Source organism: Oncorhynchus mykiss, chromosome 2 (assembly GCF_013265735.2).
Source record: "Oncorhynchus mykiss isolate Arlee chromosome 2, USDA_OmykA_1.1, whole genome shotgun sequence".
Classification (NCBI taxonomy): domain Eukaryota; kingdom Metazoa; phylum Chordata; class Actinopteri; order Salmoniformes; family Salmonidae; genus Oncorhynchus; species Oncorhynchus mykiss.
In genome coordinates, this window is record NC_048566.1 from 53976621 (window position 1) to 53995618 (window position 18998).

The 18998-nt window shown below is 42.6% G+C and overlaps 1 protein-coding gene across 5 annotated transcripts; it reads right to left on the reverse strand.

The window, feature by feature from the left end:
- Positions 1 to 1307: 1307 nt before the first annotated feature.
- prdm11 (PR domain containing 11) lies at positions 1308 to 18958 on the reverse strand. 5 transcript variants are annotated; one of them, XM_021565290.2, is made up of 8 exons: positions 18747 to 18958; positions 17056 to 17171; positions 15759 to 15859; positions 13189 to 13448; positions 12754 to 12821; positions 12292 to 12479; positions 5117 to 5668; positions 1308 to 4419 (listed from the first exon to the last, which is right to left on the reverse strand). In XM_021565290.2, the coding sequence occupies exons 2-8, from the start codon at positions 17169 to 17171 to the stop codon at positions 2261 to 2263; spliced, it is 3444 nt and encodes a 1147-aa protein (XP_021420965.2). In that variant the 5' UTR covers positions 18747 to 18958; the 3' UTR covers positions 1308 to 2260. The 5 variants fall into 5 exon arrangements, with proteins under 5 accessions (XP_021420965.2, XP_021420957.2, XP_036806534.1 ...); XM_021565282.2 differs by having other exon boundaries at positions 1308 to 4422; XM_036950639.1 differs by lacking the exon at positions 18747 to 18958 and adding an exon at positions 17367 to 18739 and having other exon boundaries at positions 1308 to 4422.
- Between the last annotated feature and the right edge of the window lie 40 nt (positions 18959 to 18998).

The window sequence follows — 18998 nt, forward strand, 5'->3', positions numbered from 1 at the left end:
GAACTCCACCAATCAAGCCTTTATGGTAGAGTGGCCAGAGGGAAGGCACTCCTCAGTAAAAGGCACATGACAGCCCGCTTGGAGATCGCCAAAAGGCACCTAGAGGACTCAGACCATGAGAAACAAGATTCTCTAGTCTGATGAAACCAAGATTTAACTCTTTGGCCTGAATGCCAAGCGTTAAGTCTGGAGAAAACGTGGCACCATCCCTACGGTGAAGCATATGGTGGCAGCATCATGCTGTGGGGATGTTTTTCAACAGCAGGGACTGGGAGACTAGTCAGGATCGAGGGAAAGAATAACGGAGCGAAGTACAGAAAGATCCTTGACAAAAACCAGCTCCTGAGCATTCAGGACCTCAGACTAGGGTGAAGGTTCACTTTCCAACAGGACAACGACCCTAAGCATACAGCCAAGACAACGCAGGAGTGGCTTCAGGACAAGTCTCTGAATGTCCTTGAGTGTCCCAGCCAGAGCCTGGACTTGAAACTGACCGAACATCTCTGGAGAGACTGAAAATAGCTACGCAGTGACGCTCCCCATCCAACCGGATAAAGCTTGAAATGATCTGCAGAGAAGATCCCCAAATACAGGTGTGCCAAGCTTATAGCGTCATACCCAGAATAATCAAGGCTGTAATCGCTGGCAAAGGTGCAACAAAGTACTAAGTAAAGGGTTTGAATACTTATGTAAATGTGGTATTTCAGTTTCTTATATTTAATACATTTGCAAAAAAAAACTAACAAAAGAACAACAGTTTTTGCTTTGTCATTATGGGGTATTGTGTGTAGATTGATGAGAAAAAACAACACTGAATACTTTTCGAATGCACTCTGTCTTGCATACATGATTTGGCAGAATTATTACTAAACAAATACTTAAGAATAAATGCAAGAATAAATGCTGCAAGAAATGTAAAGTATAAACAATATATTGAAAACTTTTGGCTAATTTATGGCTATATAAGCTTCACCTTGCAGAACGAATATTATACTTTAATATTAAGCAATAAGGCCAGAGGTGTGTTGTATGGTCAATATACCACATACCCAAGGTGCCTTAATACTATTATAAACTTGTTACCAATATAATTAGAACAGTAAACAAGTAATTTTGCATCATACCCGTGGTATAGTTAAGCAATAAGGCCAGAGGGGGTGTGGTATATGACCAATATACCACGGCTAAGGTCTGTTCTTATGCACGACACAACGAGGAGTGCCTGGACACAGACCTTAGCCGTGGTATATTTTGGCGAGATACCACAAACCCCAGAGGTGCCTTATTGCTATTATAAACTGGCTACCAACGTATTTAGAGCAGTAAAAATAAATGATTTGTCATACCCGTGGTCTACGGTCTGATATACCACAGCTGTCAGCCAATCAGCATTCAGGGCTCGAACCTCCCAGTTTAAATGTCTGATATACCACGCCTTTCATCCAATCAGCATCCAAACTACCTGCTTCATAATGAATAATTGACCTACATTTGTTTAGGCAATTAAAAAAAAAATACATTCCCCCCGATGGAATCTTTTAAGACCTATAAAAGCCACAAAAGAAATATCAATCACCACAGCAGTATATACCTGTACAAAAAAAAACACTTAAACAAACCATATAATCTCTTGTGACGATGTGTGGCATAGCACCTTGGTTATTTGTGAACTTTCACTTTATCAAGACTTTATCACCTTGCAATATGCTGTTATGGCACAATCTCATACAAATGTCATTTGAACCAAACATTTACTACTTTTAAAATAAACCGTAAATGTATAGAAATCAAAGACTTGTCTGAAAGAAAAATAATTTGCATTGTTACAAAAAACGTATACTTGAGCTATTAACCTATGGCATTTTCCAAATAATGGTGTTGACTGCAGATTTTAAAAGCCCCACTAAATGATAATGGCCATTTCTAACAGAGTTGATACCAGTGATCATCAGCACATGCTCTACATAAGTGCTATATGTTACACATACTTAAATTCAACACTCATACAAACTGATTGTTTTCACTAAGTCAGGTTTCCTGTCTTGCCTTTTAAGACCAACTTTGCCTCCTGAGCTTGACATAAATGTGTGCTCAACAGATTCTACTAGCTAGGTTTCCATTTTCTAAAGTGATGCTGATCAGGCCATTTTAGCAGCAGGGCCATTGCACACTTGTATGGCCAATCACATTATAGCCCAGATCACCCCTCCCCCGGGATGGCTTTTGGAATAAAGTGAAGTAAAGCCATGGCTCTCATCAGTCAAATATCAGGGTAGAACTCTGTGTTCACATCCATGCTGTGCAGAACATACTTTTGTTCATTAGCCGACATTCTATTCAGCATTTCGGCTGAGAGTGAATAGCTGTTGCCAGACTTCTCCTCAAACCAGCTGTCCAATGGTCGCTTGCCATCGAAGTTTGCTATTGGCGGCCCGTTGACTGCAAGGGTCAGTAGGTCATTCATCTGGTCCAGCGTCAGCCTTGAGCGGTTGTTCTTGCGCACTTTCTGCAGGGACCCACGGCCCTTGTCACAGCAGGTGGTGGAAGTGGGCAAGACCCTGACAACTTGGAGTATGCGGTTAAGCAGAGGGAAGCGTTGCTTGTGCCTGGAGATTTGACTGACCACCTCCTTGAAGCCATTCATGCTGTAGTAGTCGGCTTTGAGGTCCCTCCACTCCACCAGCAGGCTGCCCCGAGCGTCAGTTCTGTCCCGCGACGTCTCCCGGACAGCCGAGGGGATCGCTTCAAGGTGGTCAAAAATGAGCAGGATCTCTTCCTCCCCAAAGGCTCGTAGGTCATCCCTGTTGCGTGGCCAGGTGGTGAGGTCAAGCACACGGCACGCCTTGACCACCGTGCGGCTGTGCATGTCAAGTCGCTGGGACAAGATTCCCTGGCTCTTCTGGCAGATCTTTTCGCGGATGGATTGGAACTTGGACTCGGCGACGCGCAAGTTATTCAGGTCTACGCCATTGAAGCTTTCGCGGAAGTTCTCCTCAAACTCCTGCAGATACTCCCCGGGGCAGTCCACCAGCTGACCGATCTCATGGATGGCCTCTTCGATCTTGGCATCTACCTGAGACACCAGCAGGTAGTCCCCCTGAAAGATGAAGGCCAGACGCGAAAGAACAGCGATGACATCCAGGAGAAAATATATTAGCTTGACAGACTGGTAATCCATGAGGAATTGAAGCAGGGTCAAGGCGATGGCAGCTGCATCTGCCCTCTGCGTTTGGCCGCTGATGTCCTTGAGGTGCGCCACCACCTCCAGGTAATCTTTGATAAGGGCATTCAGGACGTTTGGCTCTCCTATAATCCAGCTGACGGCTCGTATATCTCCCAGGAACTCTGTCTCCTCAGACAGCGTGGGGGCGGTAGACCTGAGCTCGGCCATCATGCGAGGGGAGTACCGATAGAAGCTCAGCAGCTGCTTCAGGTTGTTTTCAAGGTCCTCCAGGCAGGACAGCTCCTTCCCACTGATGGCATCCAGCACCTCCAGGTGAGGACGATGGATCATGACCGGCAAGCAGAGGATCCAGGGGAGCTTCTTCCGTACCGCAATGTACAGATTTGCTCTCAAACTGGAGGAGATGTTGGAGCCATCGACCCCCAGACCGGCCACCAGCATGTCCTGAAGCTTCAGACCAAGCACAGCAAAGGCCCGATCAATGGCCTGGAGGTAGCCATCCACACTGCCAACACTTAGCCTCTGTAGGGAGAGGAACTCTGTGGCAGGGGGTCCTTCGCTGGTGGTGAACTGCACATAGACGGCAACGGTGTCTGACAGCAAGTCATCGTTTTGCCCGTCCATGATGACACTGAGGAAGGGCGACAGGCGTATCCTCTCCGCCAGGTCTTCCTTAAGCGCCCTGGCGATATGGTGGATGAGGATCTGGCAGTCACCTTCGTTCATGTACTGGTCGACCACCTTGAGCTCGCACTTCTTGAGCAACTCAGCCAGCGCTCGCAGGTCTGAGAAGGGTCGGCCCTCCAGTGCCAGGTGGTAAGCAGCATTGAACAGCAGCATCATGTTACGACACATCTCCTCTGTCTTCTCCGGGTGCATCCGAAGCTTGTATAGCTGCAGGCACTTTTTGTGCAGGTTGCTTTGGCTGTGCAGCTTGATAGTGTGGATCTTGAACTGCTTGGAGCCGATGATGAAGGCGGAGGTGCGTGAGGACTGGACGGTATACTGGCGGCAGACATGACACCACATCTCGTTGAGTGTTGGCGAGTAGCGCAGGAACCAGAACTTCTTGAGCCATTCCTGCTTGAAGCGGCGTATACGTCGGCCAGGCCCAGCCAACAGCTTGGAGGAGTCTTCAGCAGCCACCATGAGGTCAGCAGTGATGGACTCATCTGCAGAGTCCACATCCTGATCATCCTCATCCAACACCACGGGAATAGGGGTCATGGCCTCAGCTGCTGAAAAGAATAGGATATAACATTTATATCATAAAAGACAACCTCAGCAATGCCATCTATACTGTATCTGAGTAGACCAATGTCTTTTCATTCGACACCTAAGGAAAATAATGAAGCTTTTCATCCTATTAAGGGAATTTGATCAAATTAATATTACACCAAATCCACAGTATATCAAAACATTTCCAAAATGTGTCTAGAAATGAATCATTTGTTTTAAAACTATAAAATACCAATGACGCATGGTAATGCTAACCACGGAAATGAACACATCAGTTTTTAATTCATTTCATGTGATTTTAATTTGAGACAAAGTAAAAAGACAAAACGTGCAAACAGATTTTTATTTGAAATCCAATGGAATATACAGAAACATTCAACCACTGCAAAATCAAAAGCAGGAAATCACTGACATATTTCACACACTTAGTTTCTCAAACGCTGTTGTGTGGTAATTCAATGTTAATTGAACTATTTGGGGGGTTTTAAATCCCATTTCAGTCTAACCAAAATAATAAAACATGCTTTTCTACTGATAATGATGAAGATTGTGATATGGGGAACTCAAATCTTAACTGAAGGTGAATATTAAATGTGAAGAAAATGTCACATCTGAAATTCTGTGCTACAAAGCAGAGGAATAATCTCACCAAATAACCCTCGCCACACTGCTCGGTTTCTCTCTGTGACCTACCTTGGAGCTCATCTATTGGTGCCAGCTCAGGGTGGGGTGGTACCTCCACCTGGTTTCCTCCCCTCAGACGAATCACCTCTGCCTCCAGCTCCCGAATCCTCCTCTTCAGCTTCACACAGTTGGGGCAGAACGAGGTAGAAGGCTCCTCATGAATCTGACCAGGGTCGTCTTCGGAATCCTCCATCTTCAGACACCGAACATTAAAGCCCCCCTCTAGGTGCTCTGATGGGTGGAGACCCAGACCAGTCACTTTGCATTCCTCCTGGGCCAGATAGGACTCCCCTCTCTGGGAAGTGAGCGTGACGCGCTGAGCTCTGGTCCGCCTCACGGAGAAGGTGCTGTTCAGGGGGTTTTCCTGGCTCTTGGAGGCCTCCAGAGAGGCTTCCAGGACATCTTTAAAGATGAGGTCGATCTTTTTCTTCTTGGCCTGTGGTTGGCCGTCCCCCTCCTCGCTGGTGTGCTTGCTGAGGCTGCACCTGCCATGCAGAGCCGACCTGAGCACAGGTCCTTTGGTCTCCTCCCGGGCCTCGGATTTCCCAACAGTCAACAGGCCTGGAACACAACAGTGCAGAGTTAGCTGTGTAGAAGTACACCGGTGTATAATATTGCCAACTACTAGTACTATGACAATGGATGTGATAACATACAAAATACCAAGCAGAATGAAAAGAAAAGTAACCTCAGATAAAGACAATGACTAATTCTCTATCCTATAAATAAACGTAACAGCATAAGAAAACGAGAACCTACTTTGCTTACCTGCAGAACCTATGCAGGTAAACGATCCGGAACGTTTTTCCTCTTGGAGAGTATTGTTGCTGGTTAAAAATGGCAACGGTTTAAACAACAGAATGGAAGTTTCAGCCCTATAGAGATTGTTTTGAAATGCCGAAGGTCAAAGGAGATATGAATAAAACGTCAACTGAAATGATCCCGATGACGTCGCTTTTCATTTCATCAGACATACACTACATTATTTTGCCACGTTTTTGCTATCCCAGGCAAATTTTCATAATCAGATTAAAATACTAAGACCATAGGCTTGGATCTGGATATAGGACGTAGCTACTCATATAGCATAAGTGGGTCAACGGTGCACCAACTGGCTAGAGTAGACCTAATCCCCAATGCCAGATTATCAGAGACCGGTTTTGTCAAATAGCAGACGCTTTCCCAATGGAGATAGTGTTTACTCATTGGTGATTTTTTTGTTGTTGCTCTAATCCATTCTTTTTAAAATACAGGTTGTTGGAGTACAGAAGGAAACCAGTGGTGATTGTTCACATATTGTCATGGATGTAGGGCACACCCCCTCAATTTGAGCTCTGGATGTAAAAGTCTAGCATGCTGACCAAACCGGCCACATAGCATGCACGAGCGTTGCAAAATAAAAGAACACATATACGTTATTCAATAATTTCACCCAAACTGCTCGCGCGCGTCAACCGGTGTCTGTGTAGCCATGCACTAAACTAGAACTTGGTTCTATTTTAGACGCTTGATGCGTTGCAAGTCCTGTCTCTCCCATCTATTCTTTGGTTGTCTACGAGCATATAGGTCTTTCTATAAACTCGGGTACCAGTGCGCATTTCTTGTAGTGGACAACTGTTTGGAGCTGTTACAGAGTCATGTTTAAACCCTTTCTCATGCTTAGAGTCTTCACAGATTTGGTAGAAATTGTGTGACATAAAACACTACCTTTCTTTCCTTACATTTATGATATTGCCGTTTGTCATTATATCATATGCTAAGCATTTGACAATTGAATTACACGTTGAACTTGATCCTGTAAAAGGTCCTGGATATTGCTGTCGCTCTCTTTTGTATGGCGATCTCAAAAGTGCATGTTACGGTGTGAAAACAGTTTTCGTGGGCACACATCTCCAAAATAATGTATGGATTGCAAAATCAAATGCTTCTAAACAGAAAGAGTAACTTTAACAAGATGAATCAAACCAAAATGTATACGGTCATTAATGGGGTTCTTCAATAATTAAGCATAATAGTTGTTGGGTGTGCATTTGATGTTGTGTGGTGAGTTGTATAGTTATGTGGGGAAATTGTCGCACAACAGCCGATTCAGGAAAGGATTTTCTGAATGACAGTCAAGTGAAAGAACTGGTGTGAAACTGCACGCAATTTAACAGCCAAAGTACAAATATGATTTAATTTCTAAATTTCTGATTATGATTTAGTGTGTAATGACTTAATGAACTGTGGTTGCTGTAAATGGTTAGCTGACTGATACACTACATGACCAAAAGGTATGTGGACACCTGCTCGGCACACATTCCAAAATCATGGCCATTAATATGGAGTTGGTCCCCCCTTTGCTACTATAACAGCCTCCACTCTTCTGGGAAGGCTTTCCACTAGATGTTGGAACATTGCTGTGGGGACTTGCTTTGATTCAGCCACAAGAGGTTTAGTGAGGTCGGCAGTGATGTTGGGCGATTAGGCCTGGCTCGCAGTCGGCGTTCCAATTCATTCCAAAGGTGTTTGATGGGGTTGAGGTCAGGGCTCCGTGCAGGCAAGTCAAGTTCATCCACACCGCTCTCGACAAACCATTTCTGTATTGGCCTCGCTTTGTGCACGGGGGCATTGTCATGCTAAAACAGGAAAGAGCCTTCCCCAAACTGTTGCCACAAAGTTGGAAGCATAGAATCGTCTAGTGTCATTGTATGCTATAGCGTTAAGATTTCCCTTCACTGGAACTAAGGGGCCTAGCCCGAACTATGAAAAACAGCCCCAGACAATTATTCCTCCTCCACCGAACTTTACAGTTGGCACTATGCATTCGGGCAGGTAGCGTTCTCCTGGCATCCGCCAAACCCAGATTGTCCGTCGGCCAGATGGTGAAGCGTGATTTGTCACCCCAGAGAACGCATTTCTACTGCTCCAGAGTCTAATGGCGGCGAGCTTTACACCACTCCAGCTGACGCTTGGCATTCGCGAGGTGATCTAAGGCTTGTGTTCGGCTGCTTGATCATGGAAACCCATTTTATGAAGCTCCCGACGTACAGTTATTGTGCAGACATTGCTTCCAGAGGCAGTTTGGAACTCGGTAATGAGTGTTGCAAAAGAGGACAGATGCTTTTTACGAGCTTCAGCACTCGGCGGTCCCGTTCTGTGAGCTTCTGTGGCCTACCACTTCGCAGCTGAGCCTAGATGTTTCCACTTCACAGTAACAGCACTGAAGAAATTTGGCTTTGCACCTAAAACCCGCAAAATCTTTTACAGATGCATAATTGAGAAAATCCTGTCGGGCTGTATCATCGCCTGGTACGGAAACTGCACCGCCTGCAACCGCAGGGCTCTCTAGAGGTGCGGTCTGCCCAATGCATCACTGGGGGCAAACTACCTGCCCTCCAGGACATCTACAGCACCCGATGTCACAGGAAGGCCAAAAAAATCATCAAGAACAACAACCACCCGAGCCACAGCCAGTTCACCCGGCTATCTTCCAGAAGTCGAGGTCAGTACAGGTGCATCAAAGATGGGACCGAAAGACTGAAAAACAACTTCTATCTCAAGGCCATCAGACTGTTATATAGCCATCACTAGCACATTAGAGGCTGCTGCCTATATACATATACTTTAAATCACTGGCCACTTTAATAAATGGAATACTAGTCACTTTAATAATGTTTACATATTTTGCATTACTCATCTCATATAGAGTTGAAGTTGGAAGTTAACGGATTTTAAATGTATTTGGCTAAGGTGTATGTTTTTCACAATTCCTGACATTTAATCAGAGTAAAAATTCCCTGTTTTAGGTCAGTTAGGATCACCACTTTATTTTAAGAATGTGAAATGTCAAACTAATAGTAGAGAGAAGGATTTATTTCAGCTTGTATTTATTTCATCACATTTCCAGTGGGTCAGAAGTTTACATACACTCAATTAGTATTTGGTAGCATTGCCTTTAAATTGTTTTAACTTGGGTCAAACGTGTCGGGTAGCCTTCCACAAGCTTCCCACAATAAGTTGGGTGAATTTTGGCCCATTCCTCCTGACAGAGCTGGTGTAACTGAGTCAGGTGTGTAGGCATCCTTGCTCACACACGCCTTTTCAGTTCTGCCCACAAATTTTCTATAGGGTTGAGGTCAGGGCTTTGTGATGGCCACTCCAATACCTTGACTTTGTTGTCCTTAAGCCATTTTGTCACAACTTTGGAAGTATGCATTGTCCATTTGGAAGACACATTTGCGACCAAGTTTTAACTTCCTGACTGATGTCTTGACATGTTGCTTCAATATATCCACATAATTGTCCTTCCTCATGATGCCATCTATTTTGTTTAGTACAACAGTCCCTCCTGTAGCAAAGCACCCCCACAATATGATGTTGCCACCCCTGTGCTTCACAGTTGGGATGGTGTTCTTCGGCTTGAAAGCCTCCCCCCTTTTCCTCCAACCATAACAATGGTCATTATGGCCAAACAGTTCTATTTTTGTTTCATCAGACCAGAGGACATTTCTCCAAAAAGTACAATATTTGCCCCCATGTGCAGTTGCAAACCGTAGTCTGGCTTTTTTTATGGCGGTTTTGGGGCAGTGGCTTCTTCCTTGCTGAGCGGCCGTTCAGATTATGTCAAAATCCATGTGTGTATAGCAATGGAATGAAACATCCAACCAATGCAGTAGATCCACTGGAGGGTTGTGGGGTCCTGCCAGAAGCAACCCCCTACCCCTAGACACTTGTGGAGATCGGAGGATTGGACAGGTGTAAGGTGGAGCTCTCACCATGTTACCCCCCATCAATCCCTCTCAGATCTCCACAAGTGTCTAGACTACAGCCAGTAGGGGCCTACCACTTCCAGACAGGGAATGGGTATTATGGCAGCGCAGTCAGTCAGCCTGGCACTGTCTAAAATGTTGAAGGGACAACAATTCAAAAACTTGATGTAGCTTTTTTTACATTTTAATTATATTTCCACACACACACGCTATGCGATAGGGCAGGATGATATCAGTATCACAATATTTTTTTCCATAGCAAAAATGAAAACACAAAGCAGACTAAACACTTTGGTCCTTTAAAAACCTGCTGTATGTAAAATAGCGTGCTATAGCTTGGAAAATAAATGTGTGACTGAATGACAACATGTTTCCAACATTAAGGCTGTTTTCCTAAAGAAGTTAAATCCACGAAGTGTTTTGTTTCGTTGCCACGATGCTAACGAGTATCGCGAAACTGGTATTGTCCCGGCCCTACTATGAGGTCGAAATAACCCTCCGATTGTAAAAATTATGATAATGCACTTTTTGTGTAAGCGCTGTTTGAAAAAAATGCCAGAAATTTGGAACTTTTGGCCCACATCATGACATCACAATGTGAACTGATTATAATAGACCAATGACTGTTCATCTGGGTAAGGGGGTGGGCTCTAGACAATCCTATCAGCCAATCATGGCTGTGTATGTAAATATATTCACATTTGTTTCCTAACGCCTATACGATCAGACTGGGCATTTCAAGAGCAGGAGGTGGCTCACGAAAATAAATGATTAAAAAAAATATTTAAGTTATTTTCATTAAATAAACAGTGATTTATTAGACATACAGTGATTATTAAAAAATTGACATAGACTTCATGGGGGCTTTAATAGCAGTCAAATACTTGCTTCCTCTGTCCTTTGGTGAATCTCAATTGAAATTCTCCCCTTTGTTTCCCCATTCTTCACCTTCCTCTCAAAAGAACATTGTGGGAGAGGAGTGAAGGTTCCTCCACTCAGGCTACCATTCACTTTCAAGGAAAGGCAAGGAGTGGAAGAAACAAGGACAGAGGAAGCAAGAATTTTATGGCTAGTTTTCAGACACAGACTCACACATGCAATGCCTGAAGAGTTTACTGATTATAATGATTATTTTTATTGTCTATATTGGGTTTTTACAACAAAATAATTTGTATTATATTATTATAACATTGAAAAAGATAAACAGCAGCATTTCTTTCTTCAGGAATGTTTAGCATGGTTATAAAATGATAGAGACGTTGACTAAAGCACAAAAATAACTGGCAACAAGGCATGACAAAGAAACATGCGGTGTCCATGTTTCTTGTGACATTTTGAATGACATATAGATGTTTTGTTGTTGCTACGTAGTTATGGTCTCATTCTGCCTACCTAGAAATATATTCCTGTAACTACACGTGAAGCTGATAGAAAATCATAATTAAAATGTTTATCTAATCATTTTGAAATGTTTACCCTGATGTCACACATTGGCCCCTTCGTTAATAGAAAGACCATAATACACACGTTGGTGATTGAAAGTTGGTGGCGGTAATGCACCTTGGTTGCCAACCACAATATAAAATCCACAGAAGAAGCAAGATGAATGAGAGATTAATCAAAGAAGAAAAGGGGAAACGTAGTTAGTTATCCGTGGATTAACTGTCAGAGTAGAGAACACACAATTTTGTGTGACTCAAAATGGGTCAAAATTCAACAAAATATATATATTTATTTGTTTTTAAAAGGACCATTTGAATTTCAGGTAAAATAACAGCCGATCTTCATCTCCCAGGACAAATGAGCAAGCAACAGCAAGCTAGCTACATTTCCATGAATGTTTCATGTGTGTTTTGACCTGTCCCCAAATGTACAGTTGGTTCAGGTATTTCAACCTGCGTGTCATGAAATAGTCAAAGTAGACAAAGTCAACATGCATACGATGGCAGATGCACGTGTGGAGCCGGTTTGGTCGGCATGAAGGAGTCAATCGCACCATCACGTGGTGAAGTTATTTCATCCCAGGATGCTCAAGGAGTATGGATAATAACTGTCCTTCATTTGAGCTTTGAATTAAATTGAGTTTATTCAAGGAAATTTGTGACAAACATTTCATGTTTTGTAGTTTAAGAAAAACTTATTCAATGGCTCGATGAACTGAGCATCGGATAAAATCATTGTACTGACCGAGACAGGTTTTGCGTCCATCCAAGATTCAAAAAGAAATAAAAAAAGTACAAAAATATTGTGCAGTGTTGTTTGAATTTGAAATCTACCTCGATCCACACTGGCCGCCATAATCGCTCCAAAAGTAGTCAATGGAACACGAATAACACTAGTTTTACTACTGATGGATATTTCTTTCACAAAGTCAGTCATTTTGAGCAGCAATATGAGAAGCAAATTGAAATACATTTCAGGGGGACGTCTCACCTGTGTCCAGGTTGTGGCCAATACTGTCCTGCGAGACACTGTGTAGCCGCCTCATGTAGTCATCGCTGTACCACACGCGGAGCTTCTCTCCTGCTGACAACTGCCGACACACACGGAAATATATATGCTCTCCATGCTGGAAGGCAGTCATGTTCCTCTCATTCTCATCCGACGAATTACGTATATACCTGGTGGCAACAAAACCCCAGAAATATCATTTAGTTGCATAAGGCATTGATTCAACATAGGTTGCAGCATACAACATGTTTTAAGCAATGTACATACAGTCAAACAGTTCAATTATACCGGATTTTCACAATCCTCAAATACGCTGTCCTCTCACATTTCTTGAATACTCATCACTGATGTCAAAGTATCACAGCTGATTAAGTTCCTCTGTTTCCGTTCAACTCTGATCTCAAAAACTGAGAGGTTTATGTATGATCAACATGTAAATCATACCTCATCCAGTTGGCTTTAGTTTCATCACTGCCATCAATGGATTTGTATGTGTTGTTCTCATCAACGATCTAAGAGAGTAAGGATGAAATGGTGTGGTTGATGCTTTAGAATAGATGAGAGTTCAAGGATGAGATACATTCTCTGGAGAAAGATAAGATCCCTGACATGTTTCAGCCTTTATCACACTGAAAGATGTGGCTACAAAATGTCTAACATGCAAAGTTGGGTTAGGACCACAGGTAACATTTTTATAATAACTTTCATGAATAAACAATAATGAAATGAATAAGCTATTATAAATGCTTAAAAACATTGACAAATAATGAAATACATATTTATTAATAGTTAATTCAAATGCTTATTTTGTGAAAGTTACTGGATGACTTCCAGGAAAAGTCCCTGCACCACATGGAGTGGGGATGTTGCTCGACTCACCATCCAAGAGAAAAACCCTGAGGAATAGTCCTTAGATACCAACTCCCCCTGATACGGGCCAAAGAGCGCCCCCTTGGGGATGCCCGCATCTATGCAGCACACATCCACCTCCTCCTCCTCCCGGACGAGCTCTATTCCCGAGGGCACTGTGAGGGAAGCCCGGTTGGGTACCCCCAGTGCCACTGGTGTGTCTGGCACAAAGACCGGAGGACCATGGTTTGGGCATTCCTCCAAGAAATACTCTTTGCACTCCTCACAGACTGAAAAAAAAGTGGACATTGGGTAAATCCATTTGAATTCAATCACTTTTTGACAGCATTCCTTTTATTTGAAAGACCACATAGAATCAAAACTGGGAACGAAAAGGATCTACCCTGTTCCGGAACAGAACCGTTATTGTAAAAGCATGGGATGCGTTTAATAACGCTCTTTTACATTCCGGTTTCCCAGTCCCACAAAAAAAAACACAAAGCGCCTATGCAAAAGCCCCCTCTGTCAATCAGAAACTTTTTCCAGTGTTTAACTGCCAGCTGAAAATCTTTGTCAGTGTGTGTGTGCAGGCCACCTGCCCCTCCCCCACCAAAGCATACCTGTAGCCTACTGACGTTACAAGCGTAATTCAGAAGATAGGGAGATATTTTTTAATTAGAGAAGAATGGACTCACTTGTTCAATGCTAGTTAGGGATACTATAGTTATCACATTTCACATTGGATTTATTAACTACAAAAAAGGTAAGACGTGTATTTAAATTTGGTGCTGCTCTGTACAGACAAGCTTGTTAGCTAGTTTCTTTGGCCCAAAGTTAAGCAAACTCTGAAGTTCAAAGACATTCAAAGTTCCATAGAAGCTGCTCCTCCGTAGGTATAATTCTGTGGACCTAATTCAGATAATGCATGTCATCACAAGATGCGCAGCGTAAGGATATTGCCAGGTTTCCTCCAGACGTGATTCAGGCCAAAGAGGTCAATATTGGTTTCATCAGACTAGAGAAACTTGTTTCTCATGGTCTGAGAGTGTTTAGGTGCCTTTTGGCAAACTCCAAGTGGGCTGTCATGTGCCTTCTACTGAGGAGTGCCTTCCCTCTGGCCACTCTACCATAAAGGCCTGATTGGTGGAGTGCTGCAGAGATGGTTGTCCTTCTGGAAGGATCTCCCATCTCCACACAGGAACTCTGGAGCTCTGTCAGCGTGACCATCGGGTTCTTGGTCACCTCCCTGACCAAGGCCCTTCTCCTCCAATTGCTCAGTTTGGCCGGGCGGCCAGCTCTAGGAAGAGTCTTGGTGGTTCCAAACTTTTTACATTTAACAATGATGGAGGCCACTGTGTGTGTGTGCCTTTCCAAATAATGTCCAATCAATTGAATTTACCACAGGTGGACTCTAATCAAGTTGTAGAAACATCTCAAGGATGATCAATGGAAACAGGATACACCTGAGCCCAATTTCAAGTCTCATAGCAAAGGGTCTGAATACTTATGTAAATAAGTATATATTTTTTATTATTAATACATTTGCAAAAATTTCTAAAAACCTGTTTTCTCTTTGTCATTATGGGGTATTGTGTGTAAATTGATGAGGAAAAAATGTCACTTAATCCATTTTAGAATAAGGCTGTAATGTAACAAAATGTGGAAAAGGTCAAGGGTTATGAACACTTTCCAAATGCAATGTATATATACATATAAACACTACCGTTCAAAACTTAGAAATGTCCTTGTTTTATAAAGAAAAGCAAAGGTTTTGTCCATTAAATTTGGGGTCACTAAGACATTTTTTTGTCCATTAAAATAACATCAAATTGATCAGAAATACAGTGTAGACATTGTTAACGTTGTAAATTATTATTGTAGCTGGAAACGGCAGATTTTTTAATGGAATATCTACATAGGCGTACAGAGGCCCATTATCAGCAACCGTCACTCCTGCGTTCCAAAGGCACGTTGTGTTAGCTAATACAAGTTTATAATTTTAAACGGCTAATTGATCATTAGAAAAACATTTTTAAATTATGTTATCACAGCTGAAAACTGTGTGCTGATTAAAGAAGCAATAAAACTGGCCTTCTTTAGACTATTTGAGTATCTGGAGCATCAGCATTTGGGGGTTTGATTACAAGCTCAAAATATGAGGAGATTCCTTTTAATTTCGGTGTTACTTTTTATCTCCTGCACTTTCGGGTGTGCGACAGATTCTCTCAATTTTAGCATTTGAAAGTTGACATTTCGATTGTACATTTTTTAATTTATCAATCTCAAGCGTTTATCTTTTCCAGTGATGAAGACATGGATGTCTCATGTTATGGTGGGGTATGCAAAACGGGTCAAATTTGAGCGTCTTTATCTCTTGGGTTTTGGCATTCAGGTCCAAAAAGTCACTTTCTGTGAACTTCTGCAATGGGCAAAATATGTATGGAAGGTTTCATTCAAATCAAAAGGGGTGCTGTCAAAAAGTGATTGAATTCAAATGGCTTTATCTCATTACAATTATTACCCTTTGGATCCGTTTTTTATGGGAGTATATACATCAATGTTCAACGTGAGAATTGTTGGAAAAATATGACGACACTTACACCAGAAGTCTACTTTTTGGTGGCTCTCATTGGCACCGTGCTCGTGATCAACCTTGAGTTTCTTGCTTGGTTCTTCGGACTCACACTCGTCTTTGATTAGGCTGTGGTAAGTCACATACAGAACATGATTATTTATGATACACTACAAGGGTTTGAAAAGCTTCTCTTCAACATTGCATGCAAAGAACAATGCATAACTGTATACTAGTCAACTTGGTTGCTGCCTAATCCCAAAACCTTTATGAGCAACATGACAAGAAATGGCTGTCAATGTCTGCATGTCAATGGTGCATATTGGGTCATGATTGAAATGTGTCCCAATATCTTTTCCAACTGTCCCGTTATCTGGTTTTAATGACCATTCTAGAATGCCCTTCTAGCCAATCAGAAAGTAGTAGTCAACAATGCTGTGGTATAAGGGCAGTATAATGTAGTTACTCCGTTGATGCTGATGTGAATGTACACTGGAAACAAATAAACAACATGTAAAGTGCTGGTCCCATGTTTCATCAGCTGAAATAAAAGATCCCAGAAATTTTCCAAACGCACAAAAAGCTTATTTCTCTCAAATTGTGCACAGGTTTGTTTACATCCCTCTTAGTGAGCGTTTCTCCTTTACCAAGACAATCCATCCACCTGACAGGTGTGGCATATCAAGAAGCTGATTAAACAGCATGATCATTACGCTTTGTGCTGGGGACAATAAAGGGCCACTCTAAAATGTGCAGTTGTGTCACACAAAACATTGCCCTCAAGTTGAGGGAGTGTGCAATTGGCGTGTTGACTGCAGTAATGTCCACCAGAGCGGTTGCCAGAGAATGTATTCTTAATTTCTCTACCATAAGCCACCTCCCAACATCATTTTAAATCATTTGTCACTACGTCCAACCAGCCTTACAAACGCAGACCACATGTATGGTGTCGTGCTGGCGAGCGGATTGCTGATGTCAACGTTGTGAACAGAGTGCCCCATTGTGGCAGTGGTGTTATGGTATGGGCAGGCATAAGCTACGGACAACGAACCCAATTGCATTTTATCGATGGCAATTTGAATGCACAAAAATACCATGACAAGATCCTGAGGCCCATTTTTTTTGTTTTATGTGTTCAACAGATGCATATCTGCTTTCCCAGTCATGTGAAATGCATAGATTAAGGTATAATGCATTTATTTCAATTGACTGATTTCCTTATACTGTATGAACTGTAACTCAGTAAAATAAATGAAATTGTTGTATTTATATTTTTGTTCAGTATATATAAACAGCTTGTTTGTCTGTGAGGAGCATCACCCTACCTGGTGCTGCTGTTGGGCCCGGCTTCTGAGGACGGCTCGGTTTGATAGGCAGACGATGCTGCCATTGTGGAGGGAAGTGGGCCCACTGAGTGCAAATTCAGTCCCACATAATTCATCTGCAAATAACACAAGGAAAAACAGTGACCTACATACAACCTCATACACGTATACTGTCAGAGCTTACCAGCTTAGTCCAAAAAAACAGAAATGATTTACCTCCACTTCCTTCAGCCATTCTTATGGGCAAAATTAATAGGGTTTTGGAATAAACTCAGAAAATAAGGTGTTAACACAGGTTTATGAGATCTTACCCGTCTTGATCGGAGATAATATCAGTCAGTTCCCAAGTTGCGGACACTCTGTCAATATCACTCGGGCTCCCGAGTGGTGCAGAGGTCTAAGGCACTGCATGTCTGTGCAAGAGGTGTCAGTCCCTGGTTCAAATCCAGGCTGTATCACAACCGGTCGTGATTGGGAGTCCCATAGGGCGGCGCACAATTGGCCCACCGTCGTCCGGGGTAAGCCGTTATTGTAAATAAGAATTTGCTCTTAACTGACTTGCCTAGTTAAGTAACATGACCTTTATGAAGCTGTGCTTTGTAGTTGTTTTACATAAATGCTTCAAAATCTACAAAAAGTGACGTTAGCTGACGAAGATGATCTCATAGAACAAGCCTCACATAGCAAATTAGCAATAACAAACAAAAACATGTGTTGACCAAATTAGATACTCATTACCTCCATACAAAAATTAGCCACTTGGTGGTGTCATTTTCGTGGACCGATTTTTTATTATTTAACTAGGTAAGTCAGTTAAGAACAAATTCTTATTTACAATGACGGCCTGGGAACAGTGGGTTTAACTGCCTACATATCTGATTTAAGACTTCAGAGCGTTTAAGACACTATGAACTCAGGGAAAAAATGAGGTCCGACAAGGTAAAATCGTTTTGAATGGTCATTCAACTCGGAATTCAACTCAGGCCTCTTTCCAGAATTCCGACCACGGGAACTCGGAAATTTCCGAGTTCCCAGTTAGTTGTTTTGAACGTGACATATACCCTCTCGCTTCACCTCTTCCGCTCTGACTCAATGCAATAGGGGAAACTGCAATTTAACACCCAGTCTTTGAAAATATATATATTTTTAAATTAGTAAACAGTTTTTCATAATGCATTCTAAGGCAAAAAAACATTACAGACCAAGCAAATATGGTTACATTGTAAACATCCCATAATGTAAAGTTTGTATTCTGTGAACAACGCAACCGGGGAAATCTGGACATCAAACGTTCGAAGTGTCCGCAAGAAATCCAAGTCCGACCCACACGGTTGTTGATTGTGCACCTTCCGGCACAAATCCCCACAAAATAAATTCGGCAGCGAAATCTAATTGGTCGGAAAGACTGCCGCTCTCAGTAGGCTAGAATTTAGTGAGTAGAGACACGGAACAAACGGGCAACAATGATACTAAAAATAAAAAAACTTACACCTATCGCCAAAGTTTGCTGTTCCTACACAAATACAAGGAAAAGCACAGCAACATGTATGCTATGTGATAGACTCCAGCTGTGTCTTGCACTGCGCTATTCCCAGATATTTCCTTGGTTCCCGTCTGCAGGCAGTTGGCAATTTGCCTAACGCTTTCGGAAGCCATTTTTCATTGGCCACATTGGCTAGTAAGACACTCACCTTAACACGAAACTGCAGTGCTTCGGACGGTCTGCGATGAACACGTTATCCCCCGACCCCAACTCAAGCCTCTGTAATCCTCGCCGTTGACGGACCGCCACTCTTTGATTTCACTAGTCCAGGGCAATGCAGTGTTTATTAGAAATAATTGCTACGAGTCAACCGCTTCTCTCGGCTTTGACCACCATTTTTTTATTACAGGAAATGACATAGAAAACGGAAGAAACCTACTTGAATTCAGAGATGAAAGGC